Raw genomic sequence first — 19,130 nt, forward strand, 5'->3', positions numbered from 1 at the left:
CTTCTATGAATCTTGCTGCTGCATTCTGAACCAGCTGGAGCTGGTGCAGGCCCTTTGTAGTCAGACCATTTGTATAGTGCATTGCAGTAATCCAGTCTTGATGTTATCATGGCATGTACAACTGGGATAAGGTTTACTTTCTCGATGTAAGGAGATGGGCAGCATAGCTGTTGCAAATAGTAGAAGCAGCTCTTGAAGGTTGCTTGGATTTGAGGAATCAGAGTAAGTGTGGAACTGTATTCCAAGGTTCCTGACTTGTGATCTGAGGGGAGTTCATACTTCAAAAAGGGATTTTGATGTCAGGTATGTATCCACTTATGTTAGGGACCCAGAGATACTTGGTTTTACTTGGGTTCAGAGAAAGTTTGTTGTGTTTAGCCCATTCTTGAATTGATGTTAGAGAGGTAATCAATTCAAGGCTGTAGGTAAGTCAGGTTCAATGGGTATGAGCAGCTGCACATCATCTGCATAGATGTATGCATTGTACTTTCGTCGTGGAAGGCTTATTTCCTTCTCACTGATGAACTAAAGAGATTTGTTGAAGATAGTCCTGAGACTTCATTACAAAATCTACCCATTCCTCACAATGTTCATCCACTGAAGAGTCAGTACCACCATATTCCTGTGGAAGAATGCTCCTTTGGAAGTGCTGGTGAAGGCTTTGCATGTAATTGCTCCCATGCAAGTTTATCTGAAACAAAAAGTTGAAGGTTTGCTATCAGCTGTTAAGTAAGAGCTGTTAAGCTCTTGGTAAGCCACCATCAGCTGTTGGTGGCTTACTTAAGAGTCCCTCATACTTCACAGCCTGCATTGCAGCATTCAATTGTCTGGGCATACCACAGTACCTTCCTTCTAGACAAATATCTATTTTAGCAAAATGAGGATTGGGTAGGGAATTTCACCTACAGTTCACTGTTTGCCTATTCCTGGAGCCAAAACCTAAGGTAAGATAGAGAAGAGAATTTGCAAACCTTGCACTGGGATTAATATTCAAAGGTTTTAGGATCCTAAAATTGTCATCTCTGAAAATTTACTACTAGAGATGAGTACATACCTAACATTGCGCCCTGTTTACTAAGCCACGCTAGCGTTTTAGCGTATGCTAACGCTAGAGACACCTATAGGAATATATAAGTATGCTAGCACACCTTAGTAAACAGGGCCCTTTATGTTTCTATTTTCACTAGACTCTTTAAAAGTGGCTGACAATAGGGGTAGGCAATGACAGCTCCAGACCTGCCAAAACATTTTGAACATTATAGGTAGGTGCTCCTTTCTGTACATTGCACAGAATGCTCATTTTAATACTAATGAACTCATTGTAATATATTTGCACAGGATTATTGGTAGCTGCTACTGTGAATGGTAAAAGTGACAAAGAGCCTCTTTGTGTATTAGATGTTGAATAGCATATATGCTAGATGGTTACAACCAGTCCAAATCAAATGTTGCAAGCACGATAAACTCTGAGCATTGCGGCCTTAGAGGCCTATTTACTAAAGTACATTAGACATTAGCTTGCACTAAGTGTCATATGGTCCATAAGTATAAAATAGGCCATGCAGCATTTAGCCCGGGCTAATTCCATTAGCATGTGTTAAGTTTTAGACTCCAAAATCTAGTCAAATGAATAGCAGTCGTAAATTTAGGAGAACATTCAGCTCCTAAACTAATGCTAAGTTTGGCTAAAAAATAAAGGACATACTTAGGCACATTAGATGCATAAATTCTAGATCTTAGTTTTATTTTGAATAGAAGCCCTCTTTCAGTGTTTTGATAAGATAGGGGATCAACTGGACCAAAATAGATTCCCAACTACAAAAAATATGAACAAATCTAAAAGAGGTTTGGCTCAGTTATTCATAAGGAGGGTAATTGTATAATGGTACATCTAAGTAGGGAAGGCACATGAGTAATGTTTTCTCAATCTCAGTATTATGGGGGAATGCAAGTCTGAACAATTCTTAGGTGCCAAATTGCAACCTGCCTAGAAATTGTTTGCTGGAGGCCCTGGAGTTTGTCTCTGGCTGTCTCCACTGTAAACACAAAGGGGTTTAATTGGTTCTGAGTGGGCTAGCTGCTCAAATTCAGCAGGACTTAACCAGGCAGTGCCATGGAATATTGGCACTAACCGGCCATGTCAAAACCAAGCAGTGAAGGAGTGTCCAGCGGCAGAGTCAGGGAGGAGCCAGGAGTTATATGGGTGCTGGCAATATTCAGTCAGTGTCTGCACAGCTAAACGACCAGATAGGTGTTTAACTATATGGGTGCTGGCACTGAATATTGGCTAACACCTGCCTATCTTCCCATAGTGGCCTGTAGATTCCTATCTTCTCCCTTCTGAGCAAGAGCTTGCCACCCTCCCAAATCCCCCTCTCCCCATCCCCAGGCCTACGTTAGCATTCCTGGTGGTCTAGGGGGTATTTTTGGCAGAAGCAAACCCCATTTGCTCCTCTTGGTGAAAAATGGTGGCCACTGAAAAGGTAGATGGGAGCTGCTCCTACCTTGATTAACTGCCACTGAAAGTTGGGGCCTAAGTTATTTTCCAGATATCTGCTTTAAATATAGATGCCTTCTCTTAACTGCAAATTTTAATGAAACCTCAAGTGAATTCTAGGTGAGGTCTTTGCAATCATCTTATATAAGTTTGTTAACAGTCCCTTCGTTCTGACAAGCCCACTTAGCCATCACATGTGATCATGCCTGTGTTTTTAACTAGACCTCAGCTACGGAATTCTTTGTCCTTCCCAATCTGGATGGAATAGAATCTTCTTTCTTTTCATAGGCAGGTGAAGGCACATTTATTTACTATAACTTTTTCAGATTGATTGGTATGAAATATTATTATATATATGTTTGTTGTATACCACTTTGGATTGTTTAAGATGGGCCCATTATAAGTGAAATAAAATGTAATGAAATAGTTTGCTTTGATTGTACTCTTAAGTATATTGCTTTGTGAGCTGCTTTGGACAAATGTTTTTTTTTTCTTCCCATTTTTTTGGATTAGCAGGTTATAAATCCATAAACAACTAATATGTGCCTTTATAAAATACTATACCATAAACCTGCATAGTTTTGCCTGTTCTGAAACGTGAGTATTTTTGTGTATGTATTTGCTGGTAGAAATCAGCACATAGACCCATGCATGCTGTAAAATACATGCATAAGTTCCAGTCCCACCTTTGCTCCATCCGTGCTCCATCCCCAGAACTGCCTGTGTGCACAGCATAAACCGCATGCTACATTTCAACATTTACCCCCAGATTCTATAAGGCTGGGAAATAAATTTCTAACTAGTACACAAATTTGACCATGCAAGTTATGGAATAGTGTTAGTTGTGTGCCTAAATTAACTGTTAAATTAGGTGCCGTTGTCATTAAGTACCAATTGTAGCCCTTAAGTGCCATTAATTGGTGCTAATTGACACTAACTGTAGTTATACACATGACTGCACTTAGGCATTATTCAATAAACATAAGGCCCGTTATTCAGCCAGCAGCAGGCAGCACATTTGCTGTCGGTTACCAACTTTAAACCCAGATATTCAATAACAGGCCAGTTCCAATGACCGGCTTTTAATATCCAGGGTTTTTTTTTAACCGCTGAAAAATTAACCAGTTAAGCCAATATTCAGCGCTAAAATCCGCCCCTTTCTTTCTGAGCATTCTACCAGAACCCTCATCCACACCCTTGTCACCTCTCGTTTGGACTACTGCAATCTGCTTCTTGCTGGCCTCCCACTTAGTCACCTCTCCCCTCTGCAGTCAGTTCAAAACTCTGCTGCCTGTCTCGTCTTCCGCCAGGGTCGCTTTCCTCATACTACCCCTCTCCTCAGGTCGCTTCACTGGCTCCCTATCCGTTTTCGCATCCTGTTCAAACTTCTTCTACTAACCTATAAATGTACTCACTCTGCTGCTTCCCAGAATCTCTCCACACTCGTCCTTCCCTACATCCCTTCCCGTGCACTCCGTTCTATGGATAAATCCTTCTTATCTGTTCCCTTCTCCACTACTGCCAACTCCAGACTTCGCTCCTTCTGTCTCGCTGCACCCTAAGCCTGGAATAGACTTCCTGAGCCCCTATGTCTTGCCCCATCCTTGACCATCTTTAAATCTAGATTGAAAACCCACCTCTTTAACATTGCTTTTGACTTGTAACCACATGTAACCACTCGCCTCCACCTACCCTCCTCTCCTCTTTCCTCTTCACATTAATTGATTTGCTTGCTTTATTTTTGTCTATTAGATTGTAAGCTCTTTGAGCAGGGACTTTCTTTCTTCTATGTTTGTGCAGCGCTGCATACGCTTTGTAGCGCTATAAAAATGCTAAATAGTAGTAGTAGTAGCGCTAACCAGTTAACTTTTTGGCGCTTAAAGATAGGCCACATAAATAGCAGGCCTATTTTAACTACTGAACATAGACAGTTAAACGCTGAATAGCCATATCTAGCTGGCTAGCTGATAATCACTGATATACAGCTGGGGATAACTTATCTCCCACTGAATATATGAGGTTAGATGCCGATTTGCTATTTAACTGGCCTTTGAATATTGGAGGATTAGTGCCTAAATGCTATAGTGTTAAACTAGAAAGAGGCGTGCTCATGGCTGAATCAGAAGTGTATCTTGTACTTTTGCGCATAAGTTACAGAATACTATCACATGCTGTGATAAAGTCACATCCAGGATAGTTTGGTTAAGGCAGTTTCAGTCTGAAATACAAGTCCCAGAAGGCATTGCAGGCAAGGAGCCAGAGGGTGAGATGAGGAACCCGGACTGAACTCCTAGCTGCAATCGGGGAAGACATGGGTGTAAGCTGGCAGGCTGTGTGGAGTGGCTGCCACTAGGCGGAAAGAGAGTTGGGAAAACCCTTGGGCAGGGAGGTCCCTAAAGTACTGGAGTCTGAGAAGTATTGGCAGGCTGAAAACCCTTGGGAAGGGAGGTCCCTAAAGTACTGAAGTCTGAGAGGCAGTTGCAGGCTGAAATCCCTTGGGCAGGGAGGTCCCTAAAGTACTGAAGTCGGAGAAGTATTGGCAGGCTGAAAACCTTGGGCAGGGAGGTCCCTAAAGTACTGAAGTCTGAGAGGCAGTTGCAGGCCAAAAACCCTTGGGCAGGGAGGTCCCTAAAGTACTGAAGTCTTGGAAGTATTTGCAGGCTGAAAATCCTTGGGGTAAGAAGAAGTCCCTAAAGTATTGACCTTACTAGTGAAGCTGTTGCAGGGGGAATCCCTTGGGTGTGAGAAGTCCCTAAAATATGGAGCTCATTATGAGGGTTAAGAGAATAGAAGTATAACTGCTGCTTTGTGATTTGACTATGATGATGAATTGAATGGACTGCTGCTGTTTGGAATTGAACTAATGGTTATGGTGCACTGGATAAAGAGCCTAGACTGAAGCCGGCTGTAGCCTATATTGAATCCTGACATGTGCTAAGAACCTTCTGCTTAAAGGGGACTACTGGCCACACGCTTTCAGGTGGCTTATAGGTACTTAGGATTGAAGGTGAATGCTGCTGTTGGGACTGTGTACTAAAAACCTGCATGGAATAAAGTCCTTGAGTTTGAAGTTACTGGTGGATATCTGTTTCTTCATTGTACTGGGAGCCTATGGTTAGAGGAGTTTGTTCTATCCCTGGCTGCACAAGAGAGGCGCCTGGTTACAACGCACAACTGCGAACTTTAGGTGCAAGCATTTATACCAGTCTTTGACATGACGTAAGTGCTTGTGCCTAAAGACAGGTGCACACATGCCAATTTTGTGCAATTTGATGTTACAGAATTGGCACTTACCCCTGGATTCTATATAGTGCGCCTAGAGATCCACGCCAAAATCCAAGTGTATTCTATAACAATGCACGTAATTTAGTTGGCTTAACAAACTAATCAGCATTGATATCAGCTCTTAACAAGCAATAACGAGAACTAATTGGCAATAATTAGAATTTACACACACAACTCACTAAGTGCATTCTGTAATGCAGTGCACCTACCTTCTAATGTACACAGTCAAAAAGGAATGTGGTAATGTGTGGGGAAATGGGCGTTTCATGAGTATTCTAAAATTTACATTTGAAGTTATAGAATATGGCACAGTGAACCTAAATCTACGTGCCACAATTTACGCAACATCTTCAATGGTGTAAGTGGAGGTGTGTAGTTTTAGGCGCTGAGATATCAACTAAGCGTATTCTATATACTGCACCTAAATCTAGATGCCACTTATAGAATACGCTTAGTCGGCATCTATTTCCACGCCTATTTTATAGACGCTGTATATAGAATCTCACCCTTACTGCTCATATTCTTGGCATCTTTTGTACAATCTACCCCTTTAATTTTTATGTGTGTATAACCCAAGGCAATTTTCTAAGGATTTACTGGAGCATATAAGATGCTGGTGCAAAACACTCAAGTCACTTTATAGAATTAAACCATACAAGATGAAATGAGTCCTTCTTATAAAACAAGCCAAGGGTGCTGAAGAGAGCACATTTTTTCCATTATTCTCTCTCATGTCAGTTCAATTCCCATATTAAAGCTGGTTTTATTAGTTTCAGCTATTTCATAACCAATCAAGCTAGGAAAATCTACCCTGCTTATTTTCGAAGGAGAAGGGCGCCCATCTTCCGACACAAATCGGGAGATGGGCGTCCTTCTCCTAAGGTCGCCCAAATCGGCATAATTGAAAGCCGATTTTGGGCGTCCTCAACTGCTTTCTATCACAGGGACGACCAAAGTTCAAGGGGGCGTGTCAGCAGTGTACAGAAGGTGGGACAGGGGCGTGGTTAACAGATAGGCGTCCTAGGACGATAATGGAAAAAAGAAGGGTGTCCATGACGAGCATTTGGCCGACTTTACTTGGTCCATTTTTTTTCACGACCAAGCATCAAAAGGTGCCCGAACTGACCAGATGACCACTGGAGGGAATCGGGGATGACCTCCCCTGACTTCCCCAGTGGTCACTAACAACCTCCTACCCCGAAAAAACAACTTCAAAAACTTGTGTCTTTTTTTTTTAGAGTATGTCCTTCGCTATGCCTCCGTCCCTGTGACCACAGTTTGGATGTCCAAAATGTGGATGTTTCTCTGAGAAGGACATCCATGTCTTTGCTATGCTTCCAACACCCTTTTTATTTATTTATTTGGATTACAAGTAGCAGCAGTGAGATTTGAACCTGCCACCTTTGGATTGCAAAAGCAGTGCTCTAACCACTAGGCCACTCTGCCACCATTCTATGCCACGCCACTCCCTTGAAATGTGGCCATCCCTGTTGGGGGGGGGGGGGTGCAGTATGCAGGTCCCTGGGGGGGGGGGGGGTATGTGTGTGTCAGCAGAGGCATAACAAAGGTGTGGACGTCCTTCTTTCAAACATTTTGGACATCCTGAACTGCCCCCCACAGGGATGGCCAAATTTCAAGGGAGTAGCATAGAATAGAGTGGTCTAGTGGTTAGAGCACTGGTCTTGCAATCTAGAGGTGGCTGGTTCAAATCCCACTGCTGCTACTTGTGATCCCAAATCCAAATAAATAAAGGGGGTGTCAGAAGCATAACAGGCATGGATGTCCTTCTCACAAACATCCACATTTTGGATGTCCTCCACTGCCGTCTCTTCCCCTCTTTAGGAAGGAAATCATGTGCAAATGAGCTAACAGCAAGCAGCTCATTTGCATGCAATTTCCTTCATGCATGCCCGTTCCTTTCTGGATCGGGAAGGGCTTTTTCCATTCAGTTAGTGGGGCCAGTGCAATACAAATGCTCGCTCCTCCCATGACCAAATGGCTTGGATTTGGTCATTTCTGAGATGGGCGTCCTCGCTTTCGATTATCGCCGAAAACTGGGGACGACCATCTCTACGGTCGACCTAAATTTCATGATTTGTTCATCCCCGACCATATTATCAAAACGAAAGATGGACGTCCATCTTGTTTCAATAATACGGGTTGCCCCGCCCCTTTACAGGACCATCCTTAGAGATGGGCGCCCACGTTCGATTATCCCCCTCCACATCACACACCATATATCATGAGAGAGGAAAACTAATTTCTCATTAGGACTCTTTCCATTGGCTCAAGACGCTTGCAGAAAGAACACAGCTTCATGGGTAACAATTATGTTTATTATGTTTATAACACATGAACCTTATTCGACCACAACAACTCTTTATATTTGTTTCTCTACCAGAGTTGGCGAACGCCTCTACGGTACAATGTAAGCCACATTGAGCCTGCAAATAGGTGGAAAAATGTGGGATACAAATGTAACAAATAAATTAGGTTGCCTCTGCAGTGACTTAGCTAATGAATATGTTGACCCAAGCAAAAAAACAAACAAACCAAAAAAAGCCTGGCCCTATGACATTTCACTGGATGATTTGAGGATAGAGGGAGCTTATTATTGTGCTAAAACATGAAACTGTATTGTTGCTCACTTCAGTGCACACTGAAGGAACAGGTTTTAAGCTCTGGGAATGCTCTAGGAAGATGTATTCATGGTCACTTACCCGTTTCTTCATTTTGTCTGTCAGTAAGGACTTAATTAGCACAAAGATAGAGTGGAACAACGAAGGCTCATTTATCAGATGAATACCACGGACTTTTAATGGAAAGGAATCCTGTCAAAAGGGTGTGGGGGGGGGGGGGGAAAGATGATCAGTAGGCAGAAAAGAACAAGCAACAAAATTATAGATACAACAAATCATCATCTCCCTATGATCTCACCATCACCTTGATCCATATTTGTTACAGATGCAAATATAGTTATTTCTTAATCTCATTTGTTTTTACCATTCTGACTGAACTCATTATTATTCTTCTGATATAATAATCTTATTTTTAAAGCAATAATATTTACTCCCAGACATTGAGAGTTGCAAGTGGGCCAGGTTTTCAGGACATCCCTAATGAACATGCTTAAGACAGAGTTGCACACAATGGAGGTGGTATGCATGCAAATCTATCTCATGCTGTCACGTCTGTGGTCATGACCCCTCTCAGACTCACCTTATTTCCAGCGGTCAGCGTCTGAGCGGTCTGTTCTTTCTGAGTTAGTTTTGTCTCTGTCTCTGTGTGCTGGCTGCATTGGATTGTCTGTGTGCTGTTGCCCGTTCCAGACTTCAGCCTAATCCAGTCTGGATCTTCCGGCCTGCCAGACTTGCTTGGCTTGTTTGAGCCAGCACAGCACCCGTAGCTGCCTTGTGATTGCTGCAGCTGAATCTCAGCTGCTGCTGGGCTTATTAGCCATTTGGGAACTCTCTGCTTTGCCTTTACATCGCCTAAGGCCCTGGTATGTTGGGGTGTTGGTGCACTTCTGCCTAGTCCAGTTATAGTCTATAATTCTTGCCTGATTCTAGTTTAGTCTTTGTGTAGCTTTGTGTTCTGTATTGCTTGTTTACTGTATTGCTTGTTTCCCAGTCTTGTTTCTTGTTTGTATGTCTTTGTCTAGTTATTGGTTGCCTGGGTTTCTTGTTCAGTGGCTGCCTGGCAGCTTTTAGTCCTGTCTCTTATCTATCCCTTATCTATCAGTGTTTGTTCCCTGTTTCAGTGGCTGCTTGCAGCTTTCAGTTCAGTCCCTTGTCTGAGAGTCCTAATCTAATATTCTGCCTAGCCTCCCTGTGTGTTCTTGTCCCTATGTGTATCCTGCTGGTATTCTGTTCTGGCCCTGTCCGGCAAGTCCTGCCGGCCACCTGCACCCAGGGGCTCAACTCCTGGGGAAGGGTGGCTAAGTGCAGGTGAAGTCTAGCTGTTCCTGTCTGAGTTCTGTCTTGTTCCTGGTGTGGGGTGGTTTTGCCTGCCACTGCCGCTCCTCGGCAGTGGCCCAAGGGCTCACGATCCGAGTTCCTGCTTTTTGAAAACGTGACACATGCATATTCTTCAGGGTTAACCTGAAAACCTAACCCAAGTGTGGCCCTTGAGGATTGGAATGAATACCATTGTGTTAACACATTATGGCACTGTGATTATATATCCTAAACTACATATTAGCTGACACCAATGCACTCTACATGCCACCCATGCTGACAGAGATCTGGGCCTCTGGGCACTAAGGGTCATGGACCCCTAACCACTTATCAAAAATGAGTAACTAGATGGAAATTAGGAGAAAGCAGACCCCCTACTGTTGAGTGCTCGAGCACTGCCCTATTGTTCCAATGGTCAGTTCACCCATAGTGACACTCCTCACGAAGAGCATACTAAATCTTGCAACTACTTGGCAATGAGTAGTGAGGATGTTTTTCCTTTCTTAAAATGCATCTATTCAATACAGGTAAAATATTAAGAGCTATAGGGGGGAAAAGGCAGAGGGGCAAGTGATTGACCTAAGTAGAAGTTAACAATTTTGGAGGATGCCAAGTTGGACTATTTATAGGATGTATATAGGAAAATTTGGGGAGTGTTCCTGATGAAGATATAACAAAATGGAGTCTCTGTTGGGCAGTAACCCATTTTTTAAGAAAAACATAAGTGATCAGCCCTTTTGATGGATTTTGAATATTTTACAATTTATAGGCATCCTTACATTTATTTATTTATTGATAGAATGGGGTAGTATATGGGATTACAATTTGCACATTATGATTTGTTTGGACACTATAAGGAAGGTTATGTGATGTGAAAAGAGTGTTTATGTATAGTCCCTTTATTGAGTGGCATTTCATAGAAATTGCTCTTAAACCTCATTTACATATTATTTATTTATTTATGTATTTTGATTTTGATCACACTTTTTTCAGTAGCAGCTCAAGGTGAGTTACATTCAGGCATGCTGAGCATTTCTCTGTTCCTGGAGGGCTCACAATCTAATTTTGTACCTGAGACAATGGAAGGTTAAGTGACTTGCCCAAGATCAAAAGGAGCAGCAATGGGATATGAACTGGCCACCCCTGGATATCAAGACTAGTGCTCAAACCACTAGGCTAACTCTTGTATTCTCCTCCACTTTCTTTCATAGGGTGGTTTTAAACTGTACGTTATGATATTATTTACCTTCCCAAGGTTTTAGGATTTGTTTATTATCCCCTAAGCGGAAAAAAGACAAACAAGACAGAAAACTGGGAAACCTTGACATCACATTTACGTCTCAGGCCCACCATTCATCTTGAACAGATAATTGAAAAACAGTTCTGACTGATTGAAGAAAACAGTCAGATGGCAAGAAGGTGTAATTTTATGAAGTCATTTTTATCCATGTGTGGCAATATATACATGCAAAATGGCTCTTGTAAAACTGCTAGAATATAAATCAAAACAGAATCCCATATAATTGATTTATATTCTAGCAATTTATTATTCCCAACCCTTTTTGAGTGGATTCTTGTAAAACTGTACCAGGCACATAAGTGTACACAATGGCAAGCATATGTGTACTTTCGCTTTGGATAGTGCTAGCTGCCTGGTTTGGGTGGAGCATAAGAGGACTAGCAAAATAAGGGGACCTTTTACTAGAGGGTATTAAGGAGGAGATTCTATATATGGCACCTATAAAATCAGCATGTAAATTTTAAAATGCCCATGAAACACCCATTTCCCTGCCCATAACTGTTATGATCGTGGTCAGAACCCCTCTCAAACTTACCTTGTGCCTGGGGGTCAGCTTTTTAGCTGGCTTCTGTTCTGTTTTCTGTCCTATTTGAGCTAGCTCTCTCTCTCTCTCTGTGCCGGCTACTGCCAGCATGGGGCTAATTGTCTCACTTCACTGCAGCTGTGGGTGTAGTCTGAGTTGCTCTAACTCTCTTTGGGTGTACTGGCTTCAAGTGTTTCACGGTGTTGCATTGGTGTGGGTTGGGCCTCTATGGTTTTCAGTGTGCTCTCTGGGTCAGTGTGCTGTTGCCTGGGTCTAGGGAGTGTGACATCATCAGGGAGGGCCTTGATAAGGAAGTGATGTTCTTTTCTTCAGAGCCTTCGCAACGTTTGCTTCTGGCTACTTGCTTTAGGTCCAGGTTAGTTTAGTGCAGTGTGCACTTGTGACTTGTGTGTTTGACTTCCCTGTTTTTCCCTTTGGCTCCTCTGCTTTCCCTTTTACTACGGTGTGTAGCACTGCTGTTAGTGCAGTGCTGGAGTTTGGTGCTGGGAGCACCCTTGTTAGTAAGTGCTTAGGAAGCACCTTTTGTTGTTTGGGTATTTGGCTTTCCTGCCTGTTTCCTTGTGTCTTCCCCGCTTTTCCTCATGAACCCGTGCTTAGCTGCTGCAGCTTGGTGCTTAGGAAGCACCAGTGTTAGGTCTGGCATTTGTCTTCCCTTCCTTTTCCCTTGTGGCTTCCCTGCACTTCTGTTAGTGTAGGGCGTAGGGGCACCCCTGTTAGTTTCTGTTAGGAGCACTGCTGTTAGTGGAGGGCTTAGGAGCTTTTCTGTTGGTGCTGGGCTTAGGAACACTTTTGGTCAATTTAGGAGTTAGGTGCACTTCAGTTACAGCTTGTTCTAGTCCTGGTCCCTGTGTCGTCCAGTAAGTCCTGCCGGCTACTCGAACCCAGGAGCTCAACTCCTGGGGGGCTTAGTAGCTAAGTGCAGGTGAAGCTGTGTGGACCAGTCCGGTGTGCTCCAGTCCAGTGTTCCAGTCCTGTGTCCTCTAGTCCGGGGGATTCCAGTCCAGTATTCCAGTCTGGGGGATTCCCGTCCAGTGTTCTTGTCCGGGGTTCCAGTCCTGTGTCCTCCAGTCCGGGGAATTCCAGTCCAGTATTCCAGTCCGGGGGATTCCCGTCCAGTGTTCCAGTCCTGTGTCCTCCAGTCCGGGGAATTCCAGTCCGTGTGTTCTGGCTCACTGGGCGGTGCCTGCAGTCCCTGCCGGTGTCGGTGTGCTTGCCCAGCGTTGGTTGGTGGGTTTTGCCTGCTGCTGTCGCTCCTCGTCAGCAGCCCAAGGGCTCACGTTTGCTCCAGAGCCCGGCCCCGCGGGCTTTGAACCTGAGAACCTGACAATAACCATGCCCCTTTTTGCCTGCGCGTGTTAGAAGTTCGGCACATTGCATTACAGAATATGCTTAGTGAGTTGTAGGCATAAATTATTATTAATTCATGCTCATTATTGCTTATTAAGTGCTATTATCAGCATTCATTAGCTTATTAAGCCAATTAAGTTGCACACATTGTTATAGAATTCACTTGGATTATGGCGTGGATCTCTAGATGCGCTATATAGAATCTGGGGTAAGCCCTTAACACACGGTTAATGTGCGCCAACAGACTACCACAAAATTTTATTTATTTATTTGTTGCATTTGTATCCAACATTTTCCCAACTATTTGCAGGCTCAATGTGGCTTACAATGTTCCATCATGGCATTCGCCATTTCAGAGTAAAAAGATAAAATTGGTACTACATAAAGAACATGGATGACATAATAGAATTAAGCAGTCAGGTATATAAAGCGAATGCTACATACCTGTAGAAGGTATTCTCCGAGGACAGCAGGCTGATTGTTCTCACTGATGGGTTGACGTCCTCGGCAGCCCCCTCCATCGGAAAGTTTACTAGCAAAGGCCTTTGCTAGTCCTCGTGCGCCCATGCGCACCGCGCATGCGCGGCCGTCTTCCCGCCCGAAACCGGCTCGAGCCGGCCAGTCCAGTATGTAGCAAGACAATACACTTCAAGGGAAGACTCAACTCCAAAGGGGAGGCGGGCGGGTTTGTGAGAACAATCAGCCTGCTGTCCTCGGAGAATACCTTCTACAGGTATGTAGCATTCGCTTTCTCCGAGGACAAGCAGGCTGCTTGTTCTCACTGATGGGGTATCCCTAGCCCCCAGGCTCACTCAAAACAACAACCATGGTCAATTGGGCCTCGCAACGGCGAGGACATAACTGAGATTGACCTAAAAAATTTACCAACTAACTGAGAGTGTAGCCTGGAACAGAACAAACAGGGCCCTCGGGGGGTGGAGTTGGATCCTAAAGCCCAAACAGGTTCTGAAGAACTGACTGCCCGAACCGACTGTCGCGTCGGGTATCCTGCTGCAGGCAGTAATGAGATGTGAATGTGTGGACAGATGACCACGTCGCAGCTTTGCAAATTTCTTCAATGGAGGCTGACTTCAAGTGGGCTACCGACGCAGCCATGGCTCTAACATTATGAGCCGTGACATGACCCTCAAGAGCCAGCCCCGCCTGGGCGTAAGTGAAGGAAATGCAATCTGCTAGCCAATTGGATATGGTGCGTTTCCCTACAGCCACTCCCCTCCTATTGGGATCAAAAGAAACAAACAATTGGGCGGACTGTCTGTGGGGCTGTGTCCGCTCCAGATAGAAGGCCAATGCTCTCTTGCAGTCCAATGTGTGCAGCTGACATTCAGCAGGGCAGGAATGAGGACGGGGAAAGAATGTTGGCAAGACAATTGACTGGTTCAGATGGAACTCCGACACAACCTTTGTCAAGAACTTAGGGTGAGTGCGGAGGACTACTCTGTTATGATGAAATTTGGTGTAAGGGGCCTGGGCTACCAGGGCCTGAAGCTCACTGACTCTACGAGCTGAAGTAACTGCCACCAAGAAAATGACCTTCCAGGTCAAGTACTTCAGATGGCAGGAGTTCAGTGGCTCAAAAGGAGGTTTCATCAGCTGGGTGAGAACGACATTGAGATCCCATGACACTGTAGGAGGCTTGACAGGGGGCTTTGACAAAAGCAAGCCTCTCATGAAGCGAACAACTAAAGGCTGCCCTGAGATCGGCTTACCTTCCACATGGTAATGGTAAGCACTGATTGCACTAAGGTGAACCCTTACAGAGTTGGTCTTGAGACCAGACTCAGACAAGTGCAGAAGGTATTCAAGCAGGGTCTGTGTAGGACAAGAGCGAGGATCTAGGGCCTTGCTGTCACACCAGACGGCAAACCTCCTCCAATGGAAGAAGTAACTTCTCTTAGTGGAATCTTTCCTGGAAGCAAGCAAGATGCGGGAGACACCCTCGGACAGACCCAAAGAGGCAAAGTCTACGCCCTCAACATCCAGGCCGTAAGAGCCAGCGACTGGAGGCTGGGATGCAGAAGTGCCCCTTCGTCCTGTGTGATGAGGGTCGGAAAACACTCCAATCTCCACGGTTCTTCGGAGGACAACTCCAGAAGAAGAGGGAACCAGATCTGACGCGGCCAAAAAGGAGCAATCAGAATCATGGTGCCTCGGTCTTGCTTGAGTTTCAACAAAGTCTTCCCCACCAGAGGTATGGGAGGATAAGCATACAGCAGGCCCTCCCCCCAGTCCAGGAGGAAGGCATCCGATGCCAGTCTGCCGTGGGCCTGAAGCCTGGAACAGAACTGAGGGACTTTGTGGTTCACTCGAGATGCGAAGAGATCTACCAAGGGGGTGCCCCACACCTGGAAGATCTGTCGTACCACACAGGAATTGAGCGACCACTCGTGAGGTTGCATAATCCTGCTCAACCTGTCGGCCAGACTGTTGTTTACGCCTGCCAGATATGTGGCTTGGAGCCCCATGCCGTGACGGCGAGCCCAGAGCCACATGCTGACGGCTTCCTGACACAGGGGGCGAGATCCGGTGCCCCCCTGCTTGTTGACATAGTACATGGCAACCTGGTTGTCTGTCTGAATTTGGATAATTTGGTGGGACAGCCGATCTCTGAAAGCCTTCAGAGCGTTCCAGATCGCTCGTAACTCCAGGAGATTGATCTGCAGATCGCGTTCCTGGAGGGACCAGCTTCCTTGGGTGTGAAGCCCATCGACATGAGCTCCCCATCCCAGGAGGGACGCATCCGTGGTCAGCACCTTTTGTGGCTGAGGAATTTGGAAGGGACGTCCCAGAGTCAAATTGGAGCAAATCGTCCACCAATATAGGGATTTGAGAAAACTCGTGGACAGGTGGATCACGTCCTCTAGACCCCCAGCGGCCTGATACCACTGGGAGGCTAGGGTCCATTGAGCAGATCTCATGTGAAGACGGGCCATGGGCGTCACATGAACTGTGGAGGCCATGTGGCCCAGCAATCTCAACATCTGCCGAGCTGTGATCTGCTGGGACGCTCGCACCCGCGAGACGAGGGACAACAAGTTGGTGGCTCTCGTCTCTGGGAGATAGGCGCGAGCCGTCCGAGAATCCAGCAGAGCTCCTATGAATTCGAGTCTCTGCACTGGGAGAAGATGGGACTTTGGATAATTTATCACAAACCCCAGTAGCTCCAGGAGGCGAATAGTCATCTGCATGGACTGCAGGGCTCCTGCCTCGGATGTGTTCTTCACCAGCCAATCGTCGAGATATGGGAACACGTGCACCCCCAGCCTGCGAAGTGCCGCTGCTACTACAGCCAAGCACTTTGTGAACACCCTGGGCGCAGAGGCGAGCCCAAAGGGTAGCACACAGTACTGGAAGTGGCGTGTGCCCAGCCGAAATCGCAGATACTGTCTGTGAGCTGGCAGTATCGGGATGTGAGTGTAGGCATCCTTCAAGTCCAGAGAGCATAGCCAATCGTTTTGCTGAATCATGGGGAGGAGGGTGCCCAGGGAAAGCATCCTGAACTTTTCTTTTACGAGATATTTGTTCAGGGCCCTTAGGTCTAGGATGGGACGCATCCCCCCTGTTTTCTTTTCCACAAGGAAGTACCTGGAATAGAATCCCAGCCCTTCCTGCCCGGATGGCACGGGCTCGACCGCATTGGCGCTGAGAAGGGCGGAGAGTTCCTCTGCAAGTACCTGCTTGTGCTGGAAGCTGTAAGACTGAGCTCCCGGTGGACAATTTGGAGGTTTTGAGGCCAAATTGAGGGTGTATCCTTGCCGGACTATTTGCAGAACCCACTGATCGGAGGTTATGAGAGGCCACCTTTGGTGAAAAGCTATCAACCTCCCCCCGACCGGCAGGTCGCCCGGCACTGACACTTGGATGTCGGCTATGCCCTGCTGGAGCCAGTCAAAAGCTCGCCCCTTGCTTTTGCTGGGGAGCTGCGGGGCCTTGCTGAGGCGCACGCTGCTGACGAGAGCGAGCGCGCTGGGGCTTAGCCTGGGCCGCAGGCTGTCGGGAAGGAGGATTGTACCTACGCTTACCAGAAGCATAGGGACCAGTCTTCCTTCCCCCGAAAAATCTTCTACCTGTAGAGGTAGATGCTGAAGGCTGCCGGCGGGAGAACTTGTCGAATGCGGTGTCCCGCTGGTGGAGAGACTCTACCACCTGCTCGACTTTTTCCCCAAAAATGTTGTCCGCACAGCAAGGCGAGTCCGCAATCCGCTGCTGGAGTCTATTCTCCAGGTCGGCGGCACGCAGCCATGAGAGCCTGCGCATCACCACACCTTGAGCAGCGGCCCTGGACGCAACATCAAAAGTGTCATAAACTCCTCTGGCCAGGAATTTTCTGCACGCCTTCAGCTGCCTGACCACCTCCTGAAAAGGCTTGGCTTGCTCAGGGGGAAGAGCATCAACCAAGCCCGCCAACTGCCGCACATTGTTCCGCATGTGTATGCTCGTGTAGAGCTGGTAAGACTGGATCTTGGCCACGAGCATAGAAGAATGGTAGGCCTTCCTCCCAAAGGAGTCTAAGGTTCTAGGGTCTTTGCCCGGGGGCGCCGAAGCATGCTCCCTAGAACTCTTAGCCTTCTTTAGGGCCAAATCCACAACTCCAGAGTCATGAGGCAACTGAGTGCGCATCAGCTCTGGGTCCCCATGGATCCGGTACTGGGACTCGATCTTCTTGGGAATGTGGGGATTACTTAATGGCTTGGTCCAGTTCGCAAGCAATGTCTTTTTCAGGACATGGTGCAAGGGAACAGTGGACGCTTCCTTAGGTGGAGAAGGATAGTCCAGGAGCTCAAACATTTCAGCCCTGGGCTCGTCCTCCACAACCACCGGGAAGGGGATGGCCGTAGACATCTCCCGGACAAAGGAAGCGAAAGACAGACACTCAGAAGGAGAAAGCTGCCTTTCAGGAGAGGGAGTGGGATCAGAAGGAAGACCCTCAGACTCCTCGTCAGAGAAATATCTGGGGTCTTCTTCGTCCTCCCACGAGGCCTCACCCTCGGTGTCAGACACAAGTTCACGGACCTGTGTCTGCAACCTCGCCCGGCTCGACTCCGTGGAGCCACGTCCACGATGGGGGCGTCGAGAGGTAGACTCCCTCGCCCGCATCGGCGAAGCTCCCTCCGCCGACGTAGTCGGGGAGCCTTCCTGGGAGGTGGCCGCGGTCGGCACCGCACGCGGCACCGACGTCGGGGACCTCAACCTGGGCGATGGACCAGCTGGCGCCATGCTCGACGGTACCGGAGGCGCAAGCACCGCCGGTACCGGAGGGGTAGGGCGCAACAGCTCTCCCAGAATCTCTGGGAGAACGGCCCGGAGGCTCTCGTTCAGAGTGGCTGCAGAAAAAGGCTGAGAGGTCGATGCAGGCGTCGACGTCAGAACCTGTTCCGGGCGAGGAGGCTGTTCCGGGCTGTCCAGAGTGGAGCGCATCGACACCTCCTGAACAGAGGGTGAGCGGTCCTCTCGGTGCCGATGCCTGCTGGGTGCCGACTCCCTCGGCGACCCAGAGCTCTCGGTGCCGACACGGGGAGGAGACCGGTGTCGATGCTTCTTCAACTTCTTCCGAAGCATGTCACCGGAGCTCCCCGGCACCGACGAGGAGGACGTAGAATCCATCCGTCGCTTCCTCGGGGCCGAGACCGAAGAGGGTCGATCCCGGGGGGGCTGTACCGCAGGAGCCCTCAGGGTAGGAGGAGACCCACCCGAAGGCTCACCGCCACCAGCAGGGGAATGGACAGCCCTCACCTGCACTCCTGACGATGCACCTCCGTCCGACGACATCAGCAGACGAAGTCTCGGTACCACCGACGTCGATGCAGTCGCCCGATGCCTCGGCGCCGATGCAGAGGTCCTAAGCCTCGATGCAGTCGATGGAGCGGCAGCCAAGGAAGATGGTCCGGACGCTGACGACGTCGATGCACTCGATGCCTCCGGTGCCGATGTCGACGAAGAGCCCGAGAACAAAACGTTCCACTGGGCTAATCTCGCTACCTGAGTCCGCCTTTGTAACAGGGAACACAGACTGCAGTTCTGAGGGCGGTGCTGGGCCCCTAGACACTGAAGACACGCAGAGTGCCTATCAGTGAGCGAGATTACCCGGGCGCACTGGGTGCACTTCTTGAAGCCGCTGGAAGGCTTCGATGTCATGGGCGGAAAAATCACGCCGGCGAAATCAAAGGCCGAAATGGCGAA

At 47.3% G+C, this 19,130-nt stretch overlaps 1 protein-coding gene across 3 annotated transcripts in view; it reads right to left on the reverse strand.

Moving 5' to 3' along the window:
• Positions 1-405: 405 nt before the first annotated feature.
• LOC115477834 (alpha-tocopherol transfer protein-like) overlaps positions 406-19,130 on the reverse strand; it is an 88,803-nt gene continuing 70,078 nt past the window's right edge. For 2 of the 3 annotated variants that reach the window (XM_030214928.1, XM_030214937.1), the window contains exons 4-5: positions 8,503-8,613; positions 406-691 (exon numbers count right to left, since the gene is read on the reverse strand). In XM_030214928.1, coding sequence (XP_030070788.1) covers positions 515-691; positions 8,503-8,613 — 288 coding nt within the window. In that variant the 3' untranslated portion in view covers positions 406-514. The remainder of the gene's footprint in view (positions 692-8,502; positions 8,614-19,130) is intronic. The other variant, XM_030214946.1, reaches the window with a different exon arrangement.

The sequence above is a fragment of the Microcaecilia unicolor genome, chromosome 1, assembly GCF_901765095.1.
Source record: "Microcaecilia unicolor chromosome 1, aMicUni1.1, whole genome shotgun sequence".
Lineage (NCBI taxonomy): Eukaryota > Metazoa > Chordata > Amphibia > Gymnophiona > Siphonopidae > Microcaecilia > Microcaecilia unicolor.